This window comes from Lepidochelys olivacea, assembly GCF_965140295.1.
Source record: "Lepidochelys olivacea isolate rLepOli2 genome assembly, chromosome: 2".
Taxonomy (NCBI): Eukaryota; Metazoa; Chordata; order Testudines; family Cheloniidae; genus Lepidochelys; species Lepidochelys olivacea.
This window is the reverse complement of record NC_140412.1, coordinates 270,707,565-270,723,198: the sequence shown is the minus strand read 5'-3', so window position 1 is coordinate 270,723,198 and position 15,634 is coordinate 270,707,565. Positions and strand designations below refer to the sequence as shown.

Genomic DNA, 15,634 nt, shown 5'->3' with positions numbered 1-15,634 from the left:
CCCTAGCCACCTCTATCTCCACAGAGGGCTGGCCATCTCTTCCCCATTTTGTGATGCCCAGCGCAGCAGTCTGGGAGCTGACCTTGTTCGTGAAGACAGAGGCAAAAAAAGTATTGAGTACATTAGCTTTTTCCACATCCTCTCTCACTAGGTTGCCTCCCTTATTCAGTAAGGGGCCCACACTTTCCTTGGCTTTCTTCTTGTTGCCAACATACCTGAAGAAACCCTTCTTGTTACTCTTGACATCTCTGGCTAGCTGCAGCTCCAGGTGCGATTTGGCCCTCCTGATTTCATTCCTACATGCCCGAGCAATATTTTTATACTCTTCCCTGGTCATATGTCCAACCTTCCACTTCTTGTAAGCTTCTTTTTTATGTTTAAGATCCGCTAGGATTTCACCATTAAGCCAAGCTGGTCGCCTGCCATATTTACTATTCTTTCGACTCATTGGGATGGTTTGTCCCTGTAACCTCAACAGGGATTCCTTGAAATACAGCCAGCTCTCCTGGACTCCTTTCCCCTTCAAGTAAGTCCCCCAGGGGATCCTGGCCATCCGTTCCCTGAGGGAGTCGAAGTCTGCTTTCCTGAAGTCCAGGGTCCGTATCCTGCTGCTTACCTTTCTTCCCTGCGTCAGGATCCTGAACTCAACCAACTCATGGTCACTGCCTCCCAGATTCCCATCCACTTTTGCTTCCCCCACTAATTCTACCTGGTTTGTGAGCAGCAGGTCAAGAAAAGCGCCTCCCCTAGTTGGCTCCTCTAGCACTTGCGCCAGGAAATTGTCCCCTACGCTTTCCAAAAACTTCCTGGATTGTCTATGCACCGCTGTATTGCTCTCCCAGCAGATATCAGGAAAATTAAAGTCACCCATGAGAATCAGGGCATGCGATCTAGTAGCTTCCGTGAGCTGCCGGAAGAAAGCCTCATCTACCTCATCCCCCTGGTCCGGTGGTCTATAGCAGACTCCCACCACTACATCACTCTTGTTGCACACACTTCTAAACTTAATCCAGAGACACTCAGGTTTTTCTGCAGTTTCGTACCGGAGCTCTGAGCAGTCATACTGCTCCCTTACATACAGTGCTACTCCCCACCTTTTCTGCCCTGCCTGTCCTTCCTGAACAGTTGGGATTATGTTTTCCAATGTGCATTATTTTGCATTTATCAACATGAAATTTCATCTGCCATTTTGTTGCCCAGTCACCCAGTTTTGAGAGATCCTTTTGTAGCTCTTCGCAGTCTGCCTGGGACTTAACTATCTTGAGTAGTTTTGTATCATCTGCAAATTTTGCCACCACACTGTTTACCCCTTTTTTCAGATTGTTTATGAATATGTTAAATAGGACTGGGCCCAGTACAGATCCCTGGGGGACACCACTATTTACCTCTCTCCATTTGGAAAACTGACCATTTATTCCTACCCTTTGTTTCCTATCTTTTAACCAGTTACCAGTCCATGAGAGAACCTTCCCTCTTATCCCATAACTGCTTATTTTGCTTAAGAGCCTTTGGTAAGGGACCTTGTCAAAGGCTTTCTGAAAATCTAAGTACACTATATCCACTGGATCCCCCTGTCCACATGCTTGTTGACCCCCTCAGAGAATTCTAGTAGATTGGTGAGGCATGATTTCTCTTTACAAAAACCATGTTAGCTATTTCCCAACAAATTATGTTCATCTATGCGTCTGACAATTTTGTTCTTTACGATAGTTTCACCCAATTTGCCCAGTACTGAAGTGACATTTATTGGCCTGTAGTTACCAGGGTCACCTCTGGAGCCCTTTTTAAAAACTGGCATCACATTAGCTCTCCTCCAGTCATTTGGTACAGAAGCTGATTTAAATGATAGGTTACAGACTACAGTTAGTAGTCCTGCAATTTCACATTTGAGTTCCTTCAGAACTCTTGGGTGAATACCATCAGGTCCTGGAGATTTATTACTGTTTAGTTTATCAATTTGTTCCAAAACCTCCTCTAATGACACCTCAATTTGGGACAGTTCTTCAGATCTGTCACCTAAAAAGAATGGCTGAGGTTTGGGAATCTCCCTCACATCCTCAACAGTGCAGACCGATGCAAAGAATTCATTTAGTTTCTCAAGGCTGAATCCCAACTCTGTCACTCCGAGTGCGGAGTGGGGCACGCAAGGATTTTAAAAATTAATACTGGCCACTCCAGGCTTGTTTTAAACTCCCAAGGTTACAGCTTCTCTCTGACCTTGGCTTGGTAAATGCTGCCACCAACCAAATGCAAAAAACACCCAACCCCTTTCAACCTAGGAAGGAACACTTGGGAATTCCTCCCTATGGGGTGCCCTCAAGCCCTTTCACCCCAGCTGAGAAACAGTCTGGGAACAGCTGAGAAAGAAAACAAAGGAAATTAGCTGTGGCTACCAGCTAATCAAACAACATGCATAAACCTCTTAGCACACCAAAACTCCAATTCTGTTCTTAAAAAAGGAAATTTTATTAAAAATAAAAAAAAAGAAAATTCATCTGGAATTTAGGCTTCTGCTAGATTTTAAAAGAGCAATTCCAAAAATCAAGCACCCAAAATAGCTTTCTTGTGGGTTTAGCTTAAAGGTTACAAGCAAACAAAAGCATCTGGGGTTATGACAGAGGAGTCCACAAGCCAATAAGAAATAAAGTAAATAACCCTAATCGCATCTGGCTAAACACTCTGATCTGTTTACACATTGGAGTTCAGATAAGTCGTTCTAGGCATGATCCGATGATTTATAATCTGGGGTGAGCTGAATTCGCGCCGGTTCGCGCGAACTGGGTGTTAAATTTTGAACCAGTTTTAGAACCGGCTGTTAACCCACTTCCCTGCAGGGGGCGCTGAGGCTTTGCTGGGCTCCGGCCGGGAAGTGATGTGATTCCTCCTCTGGCCACCGGGGGCGCTGCGCTGCGGGAGCGACGTGGGCTGCCCCCCCGGCCCTGGGGCTCCCGCTGCTGCCTGGGGGGTCCCCGGCTGCTCTGCTCGGCCGGGGCTGCGTCCTGCTGCTCGGGCTGCTCCCCGTGAGCCCCCACCACCCTGCCCGCAGCCAGCCCCGCCGCACGCACCCCCTGCACCCTCTGCCCGCAGCCAGCCCGTCTCCAGCCACCCCTGCACCCTCTGCCCTGCCCGCAGCCAGCCCCTGTCTCCAGTCAGTCCCTGCACCCCCCTACCCTGCCTGCAGCCAGCCCCTACCTCCAGTCAGTCCCTGCCGTACCCCCTGCCTGCAGCCAGCCCCTGTCTCCAGCCACCCCCACACCCCTTGCCCTGCCCGCAGCCAGCCCCTGCCGCACCCTCTGCCCTGTTTCCAGCCAACCTCTGCCGCACGCACCCCCTGCCCTGCCCGCAGCCAGCCCGTCTCCAGCCACCCCTGCACCCTCTGCCCTGCCCGCAGCCAGCCCCTGTCTCCAGTCAGTCCCTGCACCCCCCTATCCTGCCTGCAGCCAGCCCCTACCTCCAGTCAGTCCCTGCCGTACCCCCTGCCTGCAGCCAGCCCGTCTCCAGCCACCCCCACACCCCTTGCCCTGCCCGCAGCCAGCCCCTGCCACCTGCACCCCCTGCCCTGCCCACAGCCTGTGCCTGCCTGCAGCCACCCCCTGCCTGCAGCCAGCCCCTGCCCTGCTCACAGCCAGCCCGTCTCCAGCCACCCCTGCACCCCCTGCCCTTTCTGCAGCCAGCCCCGCCCTGCCTCCAGCCACCCCCACACCCCCTTCCCTGCCCGCAGCCAGCCCCTGTCCCCAGCCAGTCCCTGCCGCACCCCCTGCCCACAGCCAGCCCCTGCCGCACCCTCTGCCCTGTATCCAGCCAACCTCTGCCGCACGCACCCCCTGCCCTGCCTGCAGCCAGCCCCTGTCTCCAGCCAGCTCTGCCGTACCCTCTGCCCACAGCCAGCCCGTCTCCAGCCACCCCCACACCCCCTGCCCTGCCTGCAGCCAGCCCCTGCCGCACCCTCTGCCCTGTATCCAGCCAACCCCTGCCGCACGCACCCCCTGCCCTGCCTGCAGCCAGCCCCTGTCTCCAGCCACCCCCACACCCCCTGCCCTGCCCGCAGCCAGGCCCTGCTACCTGCACCCCCTGTCCTGCCCGCAGCCTGTCCCTGTCTCCAGCCAGCCCCACACCCCCTTGCCTCCAGCCAACCCTGCACCCTCCTGTCTCCAGCCAGCTCCGCACCATCTGCCCTGCCCACAGCCAGCCCCGCACCCCCTTGCCTCCAGACAACCCTGCACCCTCCTGTCTCCAGCCAGCTCTGCTGCCCCTGCCCTGCCCGCAGCCAGCCTGACCCCCCTGCCTCCAGCTAGCCCTGCCCCATGCCCCTGTCTGCAGCTGTCCCCGTGTCCACTGGTGCCCTGCAGTTCCCAGGGCAGTAACCCTGCACACCTGCTTCAATAAGTGGGGAAGGGAGCAGCTGGGACCCACACTTGTGCACACCCTAGGGTGACCAGACAGCAAGTGTGAAAAATCAGGACAGGGGTTGGGGGGTAATAGGAGCCTATATAAAAAAAAGACCCCAAAACCAGGACTGTCCCTATAAAATTGGGACATCTGGTCACCCTAGCACATGCCCAGGGCATGGCGGGGACCCACACCTGTGAAACGGAGGTAATTTCTAGGTCAGGCCCATCTTTTTAAAAAAAGAACTTTCGGCAGGGTTAACATACATCCCTATTTTCCCAGACAGGTCAGGCCTTTTTGTTCTTAAATCGCCATCCGGGAGGAATTTTTAAAATTTAAAAATTCCTCCCAGGAAAATACACACCTATGGTAACCCTGTTGGTACAAAAAATACATACTGAGGCACATCCCTCAGGGAACAGGTTGTTAAGATTTTGGCAGCTCATCACTGCTTATAATCATACCTGGCTTAGCTGCTTACAACATGGCTGCTCTGTCCCTCCAGCCCAGAGAACAACAGACAAAGGCAAACTTTCCCAATTTTAAAAAGTTCTAGCCTTCCCATTGGCTCTTTTGGTCAGGTGCCCACTTTTTTTTTCTTTACCTGGGGGACTTTTAACCCTTTACAGGTAAAGCAAGTAAAGAACAGCTATCAAGAGGGATTTTACAGCTAACTGATTGGCTGGGTGTCCATCAAAGGGAGCTACCCCCACTTTATTTATCACAGATGGGGATTCCACAACCTCCCTTGGAAGTCTATTCCAGTGCTTAATTATCCTTACAATTAGAAAGTTTTCCTAATATCTAACTTAAACCTCCCTTGCTGCAGATAAAGCCAATTACTTTTTGGCCTCCCTTCAGCGGACATGGAGAACAATTGATCACTGTCCTCACTGTCAACAGCCCTTAACAGATTTGAAAACCGTTATCAGCTCTGCTCTCAGTCTTCTTCTCTTAAGACTAAACATACCCACTGTTTCTAATCTATCTTCTATAGGGCAGGTTTTCTAAACCCTTTATCAGTTTTGTTGCTCTCCCCTCACCCTTCTAGTTTGTCCAGATTTTTCTTGCAGTGTGGCGCCCCAAACTGGACACAATACTCCAGCTCAGGCCTTTCCAGTGCTGAGAAGAGCAGGACAACTACCTCCCACCCCAGAATTATATTAGCCTTTTGCACAACTGCATCCCATGGTTGTCTCATATTCAATTTGTGATCCGCTATAATCCCCAGGTCCTTTTCCGCAGTACTACTGCCTAGCCAGTTATTCCCCATTTTGTAACGGTGCATTTGATTTTTCCTTCCTAAGTGTAGTACTTTGCACTTGTCTTTATTGAATTTTATCTTGTTGATTTCAGACCAATTATCCAATTGATCAGATCATTTCTAATAGAAGTCAGAGTAGCAGCCGTGTTAGTCTGTATCCGCAAAAAGAAAAGGAGGACTTGTGGCACCTTAGAGACTAACCAATTTATTTGAGCATGAGCTTTCGTGAGCTACAGCTCACTTCATCGGATGCATCCCTGTAGCTCATGAAAGCTTATGCTCAAATAAATTGGTTAGTCTCTAAGGTGCCACAAGTCCTCCTTTTCTAATAGAAGTGACATTTCAATCATAAATATAGCACTTGCTTCCTGGGACAGTGTACTCCTGAGGGGGGAGTGAACTCAGTCATTCTGGAGAGGGATATATGAAAAAAAACAGAAAAGATCACATCTTCCAAAGTCCTGTAAGAAGCGGGGGGCAAGGGAAGTATGTTAGTCGTGTAGTTCAGCCTTGACTTGGCACGTTTGTATGTTACCAGGTCAGTTTACTTGATGTCCTTCACTCGTTATTTTTCAATCTCAGAAATGAGACACAATTAAAGGATGGATACACTCTGTGTCCTGTGCATCTATCAGTTACGTTACCATGTGTCTGTCTCTACTATTCCAGGGATCACACTGTGGGGCCTGGAACAGCTTCGCAAGGATGTAAACACAAAACCACAACCCAAGACTGAATTTGAGATCATCGCATCCGACACCATTGAAGAGAAGGCCAATGCCCTCAATGTCACAGCCTCGCTGAAGGCCAGTTTCCTGGGGGGGCTGGTTGAAGTAAGTGGATCTGCCAAATACTTAAATGACACCAAAAAATCCAAACAACAGGCCCGAATTACTCTCCAGTACTCTGCCACAACAAACTTTGAGCAACTAACTATGAACCATTTAGGACCAGAGAATGTTTCTTATCCTGCTGTATTTGACCAAGGCACCGCCACCCATGTGGTCACGGCTGTGCTGTACGGGGCACAGGCTTTCTTCGTGTTTGATCGGGAAGTTTCTTCTTCTGAGAATGTACGTGAGATAGAGGGAAAGCTCCAGATTGCAATTAAAAAGATACCCATGTTTTCCATAGAAGGGGAAGGAGCTGTCAAAATGGATGAAAGTGAAAAATTAAATGCTGCAAAATTTAACTGCAGGTTCCATGGTGATTTTGCTCTTGAGAGAAATCCAACTAATTTCCAAGATGCCATGCAAACATATTCCACCCTCCCCAAGCTGCTGGGTGCCCAGGGGGAGAAGGCCGTACCAGTGAGAGTCTGGCTGTACCCGCTGACCAAGCTGGATTCCAGAGCTGCTCGGCTGGTGCGTGAGATCAGCTTAACACTGATTTCTGATGCTCAGACTGCTCTGGAGGAACTGGCAGAAGTAAACATGCAATGCAATGACATGGTGAAGAATCCGATCGCCACAAGCTTCCCCGAAATCAAGCTGAAAATACAGCAATTCAGAGATCTGTGTAAGCAACACAGACAGACTTTCCAGAAACAGCTAGCAGGACTCTTACCATTAATCCGTGGAGGTGGAAAAGAGGAAGGGGGCCTGGTGGATATTTTGTCATGTAAAAACCAGTCACCGTTCAATACCCAGAGCCTCAGTGAATTTCTGGATACAAAGGAGAAAGAGATGAATTATGTGAATTCCTACCTTAGGATCCTAAGCAATGTAAAAGTGGTGTCCTCTCAGAATGAACTAGATGAAATAGTACTCAACCCTGAGCTTGACTTCATTGTCTCTTTTACATTCACCTCACTGCATGAAGAGGAGCCATATTTATCAGTTTTAAAACAGTGGCTTCAGACCCAGTATATAAAGGAAACTCATGATCCTGCAGCAGCCAGTTCTGTTGCTGAGAAACCAAAATCCAAAATGTGGTTTGAGGAACAAGAAATTAATAGAAAAGCTCGAAAATCTGCAAAGTCCCTTTCACGTTTTGTCAATGTCAACAAATCTAACGGGAAGATTCGGTTCATTGTGTCCTCTGTTCCAGACAAGGACAATCCAGGCACTTCCATTTACCTGTATGAGGAGGGAGAGCTGATCAGCACCAACTTTGAGGCTCCATCAAAGCCTCTTCCTCCCCTGATTGATGGAATCAAACATGACCGTGTGCAGCTCAAGTTTAACCCAGCAGCCTATGGAAGGGCTGAGATATCCGGCTATCGGGCAGAGTACAGAATTGTAGGACAGGAGAACTGGACGGCTGTGAATGTAAATAACACGCAAGAGACATTCACAGTAACAGGGCTACGTGCAAACACCGAGTACCAGTTCCGATACGCTGCAGTGAGCAAACCAGGGCTCAGCGAGAGCAGCGATGTGAGTAATCCTGTGAAGACTCTCCCTCCTACCAGCCCGCCTGGGAAGCCCGTAACAGTTATTGTAGATTCATCTGCCATCGCCCTCACCTGGGAGAGTCCAAGTGTCATTGGAGATGGAGTCAGAATAAGGCAGTATAAGGTGGAATATAAAGTAGAGGCAGGAGATACAAGTCAGGAGGGGAAAGACAAATGGCTGGAACGAAGGACAGAAAAGAGAACCGAGTTCTATAGCATTGATGGACTGAGTCCTGAGACACCCTACAGAGTCCGGGTTTCGGCTGTGTGTGCGGATGGGGCTGTGAGTGACCCAAGCGAAGAGACTTGCATCTCAACCCTAAAGAAAGGTAACATTTAAATATATTTGCATATTTCTTCCCACCCCAAACACAGGACTCTGGAGTAGTTCATTCAGGTAAAACTATATTTATCTTTGGAAGAAAAATTGAGATGTCCCAAGTGTATAATGTAGGCGTGACTTCAGAATCAAACTATTTCTTGCAATTTAATATCTGAACTGGAGTAATGCATACAGGGCCCAACCCAACCACCGGGATCTGCTGGGGACTGTACAAATGATACTGAGCTGCCAGGTCTGGTCAAGTTAAGGTACCAACTAGCTTTCTGTGAAAAGCTTCATTCTTCTAAGTGCTCTAAAGTTGTCATGGTTACATGGATTGCCTTGAAATTTGATATGCCTCAGGGGGCACTGGCTAGGGTCAGTGATCCAAATCTGAGATCATTTGACCAAGGGGTTCCTGGGATACAATCTCCTCTCCCTCCCGCCCCCCCAACTCCCTAAAAAAACCATAGTTTTTAAAGGTTGACATATTCTACCACCGTGGTTTTGCCCAGACCTGGGGATCAAGCCCTGGCTCTGATCCTGCCACAAGGGTCTCACTGACTGGAGGATAACACGCAGAGAGTGAACGGCACCCACTAGGCCTCTGGGGGGAGCAACATTCAGAACATTATTGGACAGATAGTACTGCTCATGAACTAAGGGGATCATACTGAGCACAGAGGAGCCAAGAGACTCTGGAGGTGGAGAGTTTCCACTGTAGCTGGATAGGGCTCTGTAGATAGGGCAATTTCCTGCAATATCACTGAAAGATCTTATTGTACTAACTGTATGTACTGCTGTGGGCCAGGATTGTGTATAACCTCTCTAGTGAGGAGATGTGATGGATGTAAGACGTGGCGGTTCAAAAGGCTGTATTGAAAATGTGCCAGACAAGTATGGACTTTTGGGACAATAAATATTAAGTGGATTTTCTGGGGAGTCCCTAGGGCGAGGTTAATGCAAATTACTTACCTCTGGTCAATGCAAAAACCCAGCTTTTTGAAGTTAAGCTCTGAGGGGAGGGTTTTTTCTGTTGATTACCTGTTACAGAAGGCGAAGATCAAAGGCCAGAGTTGGATAAAGATATGGCTGATCTGCCCAGCCATTGCTCTGGTTCTGGATCTAAACTTCTAACCCCGGAGAATACCCAGATGTGGGGTTTGAAGGACTAAAAGCTTCTAGAGCTGTAGATTGGATTTGGGGGGACGGGGAAATCTCAGGTCAGCTTTCGAGCTTTATTGTTTTAATATTTATTCTCTGTCATGCTTTTACCTAAAAGAAGAAACGTGGTTGCTTAGAAGGAGCTGTGTGGAAACATATAGCTGTGGGCAATGCACTGCTCGTTGTCTTCAGAGAGAAAGCAAAGCGCAGGCCCTGGCCTGTTTAGACAGTCTGGCTTGCTGGGGATATCCCAGGGTGAGGCGGGGAGCTGTGCAGCCTTAAAAGCCCATACAGGGGCCGGGGAGAGAGGGGGACACACACACACACACGCGCGCAGAGGGCCACAGTCGCCCAGATCACCTCCTATCCCAATCACAGATCTTCCAAGATGGTTCAATTTATTCCTCCACCCTTCAGTACAGCAACACCTACCACAGGGATTACAGCTGCAGTGCATGGAGATAATTCCCAGAGGCCATTGCCAGCTCCAGAGGGCAGAGTTAAGGTTGCGAAGGTGTTTACCTAAACTCGCTATCTCCTGGCATTCACAAGATTCAGTTTTGCTGAACTGACTTTCTTGAGGGGTGCAAGGTCTCACCAGGCATCTTAATGCTGCGTTAGTGAAGTATTTTTGCCATGTTATCTCTCTCTCTGTGTCGATAGTTAGCTGTATAAAGAGCAGCACCGACTGGCATACATATATGTTACACAGTATTGTTCCGAAGTGGGTGAGTGCAGGGGGGAAGATTCTGAGGCTCAGGTCTGGCCCAGCCGATCCTTTCGCTCTGTCATTGACCCATGTGTGCCGATAACGCTCTGATTCTGTCTCTCCCCAGCGAATGTGACTCTGGATCCAGACACGGCACATCCTGAGCTCGTCCTGTCTGATGATCGAAGAACCATGAGCCGGGGCCCCGAGAGCCAGATGTTGCCTTACAAACCGGAGAGATTTGATTATTTGCTGAGTGTGCTGGGCTCTGAGGGCTTCACCTCGGGGAAACATTCCTGGCAGGTGAAGGTGGAGGGAGGAGTAGCCGGAGACTGGGCTGTGGGGGTAGCTAGACAGTCTGTGCTGAGGAAGGAAGAGGTTGGCTTTACCCCCGAGAATGGGGTCTGGGTGGTGCAGAAATGGGGCAATGCCAGAGACTATCGGGCTCAAACCTCCCCTGTCACCCGCCTGTCCTTGAGTAGAGAACCCAGCAGGATCCGGGTCTCTCTGGACTATGAAGGGGGGTTGGTGGCATTTAATTATGCTGATGATCTGGCCCCGATCTTCACTTTCCCACAGGCTTCTTTCAATGGGGAGAAAATCTTCCCTTTCTTCTGGGTCTGGGGTGGAGGATTCCAGCTGAGCATCCATCCCTGAGACTCAGGGTAGCCCGGGGCCCTGTCAGTACCATACAGAGCAGGCTAGACCCATCTCACGGTCCTGCAGTGACTGCCCAGTCTGCTTGTTCTCATGCTGTATGGTTCTGTAGGATTATATCCGTGAGCAGGGTCAGAATGGGCACCAGGAGCTCCTCCCTTTGAGCCCTGTGCCGGTCTTGGCCAGAATCCCCCGTGGTGCTCACTGTCTGAAAGGGGCAAAGTAAAACCAGGGCTCTCGCCCGGCATCTCCACCCCCTCTTCCTGTCAGGGCACAAGGCTGGCAGCTCACTGCACTGTCTCCAGGTCCTCATCAGGGGGCTTCCAGCTGAGACACGGACAACTGCTCCACTCGCAGCATGGGCCCTTTGCACAGTCTGAGGGGGCAAAGGCAGAACCCTGCCCCAGGATCAGCCCCTACCATTGTGCTAAAATGATTACTCACATCTTCTCTCTGAGTTGCTCAGAGGTGTTTCTATCCTACTGTAAACATGTCATTCTCTTGCAGTAAGGAATGCAAAGTCTTTTAGCAGCAGAAATTATGAAATAAAATCCTACTTTATGCTTTCAGACCATTGTCAGATTGTGTGTTAGGTATATCTTACAATGAAATGTGTTGCTTTATGCCAGAGCTAATCAAAATTTGACATTTCAGAAAACAAACAAATTCCTTCACCAGGAGTAGCAGGCAGATCGTTCCCATGGCTATTGCCAGCACCAAGGGGCAGAGTTATGGTTGCATGGGATTTATCTGTATTTCCTGGTTTTCAGAGGTCTGAGGTTTGCTGAACCTGATGTCCTGGAAGGACACGAGAGACCACCGCATATGTTGTATTTTGTACTACATTGAATATTCGTTAAACGATAAGTGTTTTCTTTTTTCGTTGACTCCATCACGATAGTTTTCAGGGTGCCCACCCAGGTAACTGATAGAAGTTCTGATTATTGCAGATTCAATATGGATCTCATAGTTTTGGGGTTCAGAGTGTGAATCCTTGTGGGATTTATTGTAGCGCTGTTCAAACTACAATGACGTTACATCTCTCTCTCCTGCTGATCCCACATCCTTGTGGAGGATCTTCAGCGGCTAGTGTTAGAAGAGCTATCGGAATAATCCACTCAGTCCATTATTCCTATAGTAGGCACCCTTTACTAGACGGGCCTCTGAACTGTCTCTCTGTAGTGTCCAGTCCTCTCCCGGAACACACACAAGTTATTAAGTTCATTGCTCTTTTAAAGAGTCAATACACGCAGCTCATTAATTTCACTGGGGTTTGACAAACACTCACTTTAATCACAGCACTGACCTGGTTTATAATAAAGGTAAAACAAGTTTAGTAAAACAAAAGTCATAGATTTAAGTGATATCAAGTGTAAGGTGTAAAGATAGGAAGGGTGATGAACAAACAGAAGTAATAATACGCTTTCTAATAGCTAAGACCTAACTTAACAAGCTACAGACATTGTTCGAGGCACTTTCCTCTCCAGTATTCCTTTCCCAGCAACGGCTGACTAGCTTTTTGTCAGGATGCTCACAGAATCCAAGGTGCTGGTTTTCCTTGTCTCCTCTGGTGAAGGATCACTTAGTTGTTTGCTCCACTTCTCTTTATAGTCCACTCTACCTTGGCAATATATTGTTCTGAAACGTAGCTCCAGATACAGGTCCTTCTCCCTGCTGGGTGTGGATGCTGTGCTGCCAGGAGTGGACTCCATACTGTCTTCTCCCGCACTGGAGATTTTTCCAGTGCAAAGGATCTTGTCATGCAACCTCTGATACAACTGAATAGCCCATTGAATTTGCCCACATCTGGGAATTTTTAGGCCTAACACATTTTCCAAGCTAAAGCTGGTTGCAACATTACTGTATCATCTTGGATGGTGCATGGCTTCTGCTGCTGCAGGCAGCCACAATCTGCCCGCTGCTCAAGAGATACCACTCCTGAACCCAGCATTCCCATAGGCTGGGGAAACCCCATTATCTGGCCCACTCCCCGTGCCCATTTTCTTCATCTGTTGCTGGGGCCAGAAACCATTCTTGGTCCTCACAGCTCCCCACTCTGGATCTGAACGGGCTCCCAGCTCCTTCTCCCCTCAGCACCTCAGCTCAGATCAGTGATATAAAAGAGAGGTGAACCCACAGTGCAGGACTCCTCTGTCTATTACCTCTCTGGTGCTTTGACACAAGGAGCTTCGGGACGCCTCCTCCGCCAGCCCCGTGGCAAGGGGACAGCAGCTACCTCTGCGGGGGGCAATCTGCTCTACGGAGGGACACCGCCAAATAAAAATTGCATCTGCTCACTCCAGCTCTGCTGACTATACGACACGTTCTGTGGTGTGAACAGGGGAACAGCATCACCCAGGCAGAGCTTCTGCCAGACACTCGTACAGCATCGCCCTCTGCAGAAAGGAGCAAAGATCGTTTTCCCTGACCCCTGATCAAGAAACCAAAAGTCCTGGCTCCAGACCTGAGCCAGAAACCCACCCCAAACAAAGCACACGTTTTCTCCGCTCTTTCCACATCAGAGACCTGCAAACAGCTTGCCTTTCGCAGGACATAGAGTCCTGGGACTGCAGCCAGGAGTTTTCAAGCAAGTAAGATGGATAGATGAGATGAGGCCAGGCTGTCATCCATAAGCAGCACCCCATCTCCTCCTTTGCACATACAATGCTCAGTGCAGAGACACGCCCCTGGGGTTTCAGGTTTGTGACGTATCCCACAGCATGGCAGCAACTTTGTCTGACACCTCACAAAGCTAGAGAAATAGAAACCAAAAGGGTCTCAACCAATCATGCCGGAACCCGGGGGGCCATGTTGCCCCCCAAACTGCAAGCCTTGGGCAGGTGCGAAGTGGCACCGGTAGGGCCTGCACTCCACAGCGGAGGTGCTGCTCTGCTCCTGCCCAAGGCTTGCAGTTTGGGGGGGGCAACATTCTCCCCTATCCCCCAAATTACACCCTTTCTAAAAAGTGGGGGGCATGACCCCCAGCCTCCCCGGCTGGCACTGGTGGGCCCCCCACCCCCACCACTTCTACAAAGGTTCCAGAATCCTTGGTTTTAGGAGGCTTATTCCTTCACCCTCTCACTTCCCTGGTCCTTCTCGCATGAATGGAGAGCAGCAATCCCTGAAGTCCAAAGGTGCAAACAATCCAATGTTTATTGGGGTGAATTTCCAGCAAGCATGAGTCCAGTTTCCTTCCTTAGTGTCCCCGTTCCCAGCTCTGACCCCACAGAGCCTTACCTGTGTCCCTGTTCCCATTTCCCGCTTTAGCCAAACATGATTCCCATTCCCCCCCCCCCCCCCACTTCCTGATTGACTGCGGACTATATAGTAAAACTTGAGTTCTGCTTTGCTATACCTTAACCAATCATTTCCCTGAAATTTAACTAACCAATTGTAACATGATTATTTAACCAATTAGATCCCACACCTTAATTAGTTTACACCCAGCAAAATTAATTACACAGCAGACAGAAACAATCCCAGAAATAGACAGAGATTATACAGACAAACAATAGCAAAGTGGGAACTATAATGACAAAACAATACAGAAGTGACGATTTCCCATCCCAGCTATTGATAGGTGAGTTCTTGCCAGACAGGAGGCTACCAAACTAGGTTTCCTTTTACATCTTCTAGGCACTTCCCTTTCTCTGGAGGCGATAGGCACTATCAGGACAGGATTGTATCCTAAGAGCCCAATAGCACCTGATTTCAATGGGACTAGTTTGGGATGTGAGGAGGGGACCGGTCGCTTCCCAGCTTATGGCTGCCTCTGCTGCTTAGCCAGAGGCCTTAGCCTAAGCACAGGGCCTCCGACTGTCACAGTGAGAGAAGGCCCTTGCACCGGCCGACAGTGATTTTGATTCTTTCTTTTATACCTCTAGAACTAGCCAAGTGATAAGAAGACACCTAAATGCTTACAGTACAGGCCTTTGCAGACAGGCCTGAATATCTAGATCCTAATACTTGGTCTGAACTCAAGGCTTTGCTCGGCATCGGTTATTAGCGGCTGTCAAACAGTCCGTAGCTAATAGTGGGGGGTGGGGTTACTAGAGGTACGTTCAGATTTTGACAAACAGCCAATATTGAGGACGCTGAAGCCAGAGAAGGGAATTTGCACTGACCACTGGATCAGCTTTCTCCTGCCCCACAAAGACTCTCCAGCAATGCAGCCTGTAATGGGGGTCTGGCCCTTTAAGGCTAGAGGACGGAGTTACTCATTCCATGTGTCCAGGGAAAAGCGGAAGGAGGCCTGGAAGCAGCCCCTGGGAGAGAGGCCGCTGGTCCTGGGGAAAAGTCTGTGTCTGGGAGATCAAGGTACAGAAAAACCCAGAGCACAGTTCCTGCAAAGGCCTGGGACCACGAACCCTGTAGAGTGGGTGGGGCAAAGCTCCCCCTCTCCCAGCTGCCCCAGGCAGGTGTTTGGGGTAATTGGACACAACTGGGAAGGGTCAAGGAGTGGTCAGGTGATTGGGGCGGGTGACTCAAAAGGAAGCTCCAAGTGGGGGGGCCTCTCACATTCTGGGAATACCCGACATTCCAGTAGTTCTGGGAACGGTGTGTGCCCACCCCCGCCTGGGTGACCCCGCCCCCGCTGGCATGACCTCGCACTCACCATCACACCGCATGGGGGCACCATTTTGAAGAGCTCGCTGCCCCACCCCAGCCGGTGTGACCTCGCCCGCACTGTGCAGGTAAGGTCATGGCAGCAGGGGTGGGGCGGTGTGATCTTCA

At 49.8% G+C, this 15,634-nt stretch overlaps 1 protein-coding gene across 1 annotated transcript in view; it reads left to right on the top strand.

Moving 5' to 3' along the window:
• The window catches only part of LOC311516942 (stonustoxin subunit alpha-like), a 50,135-nt gene extending 39,026 nt beyond the window's left edge, over positions 1–11,109 (top strand). Inside the window, exons 3-4 of the mRNA XM_084621386.1 lie at positions 6,323–8,377; positions 10,371–11,109. Of these exons, the coding sequence (XP_084477512.1) occupies positions 6,323–8,377; positions 10,371–10,900 (2,585 nt within the window). The 3' untranslated portion in view covers positions 10,901–11,109. The remainder of the gene's footprint in view (positions 1–6,322; positions 8,378–10,370) is intronic.
• The last annotated feature ends 4,525 nt before the right edge of the window (positions 11,110–15,634 follow it).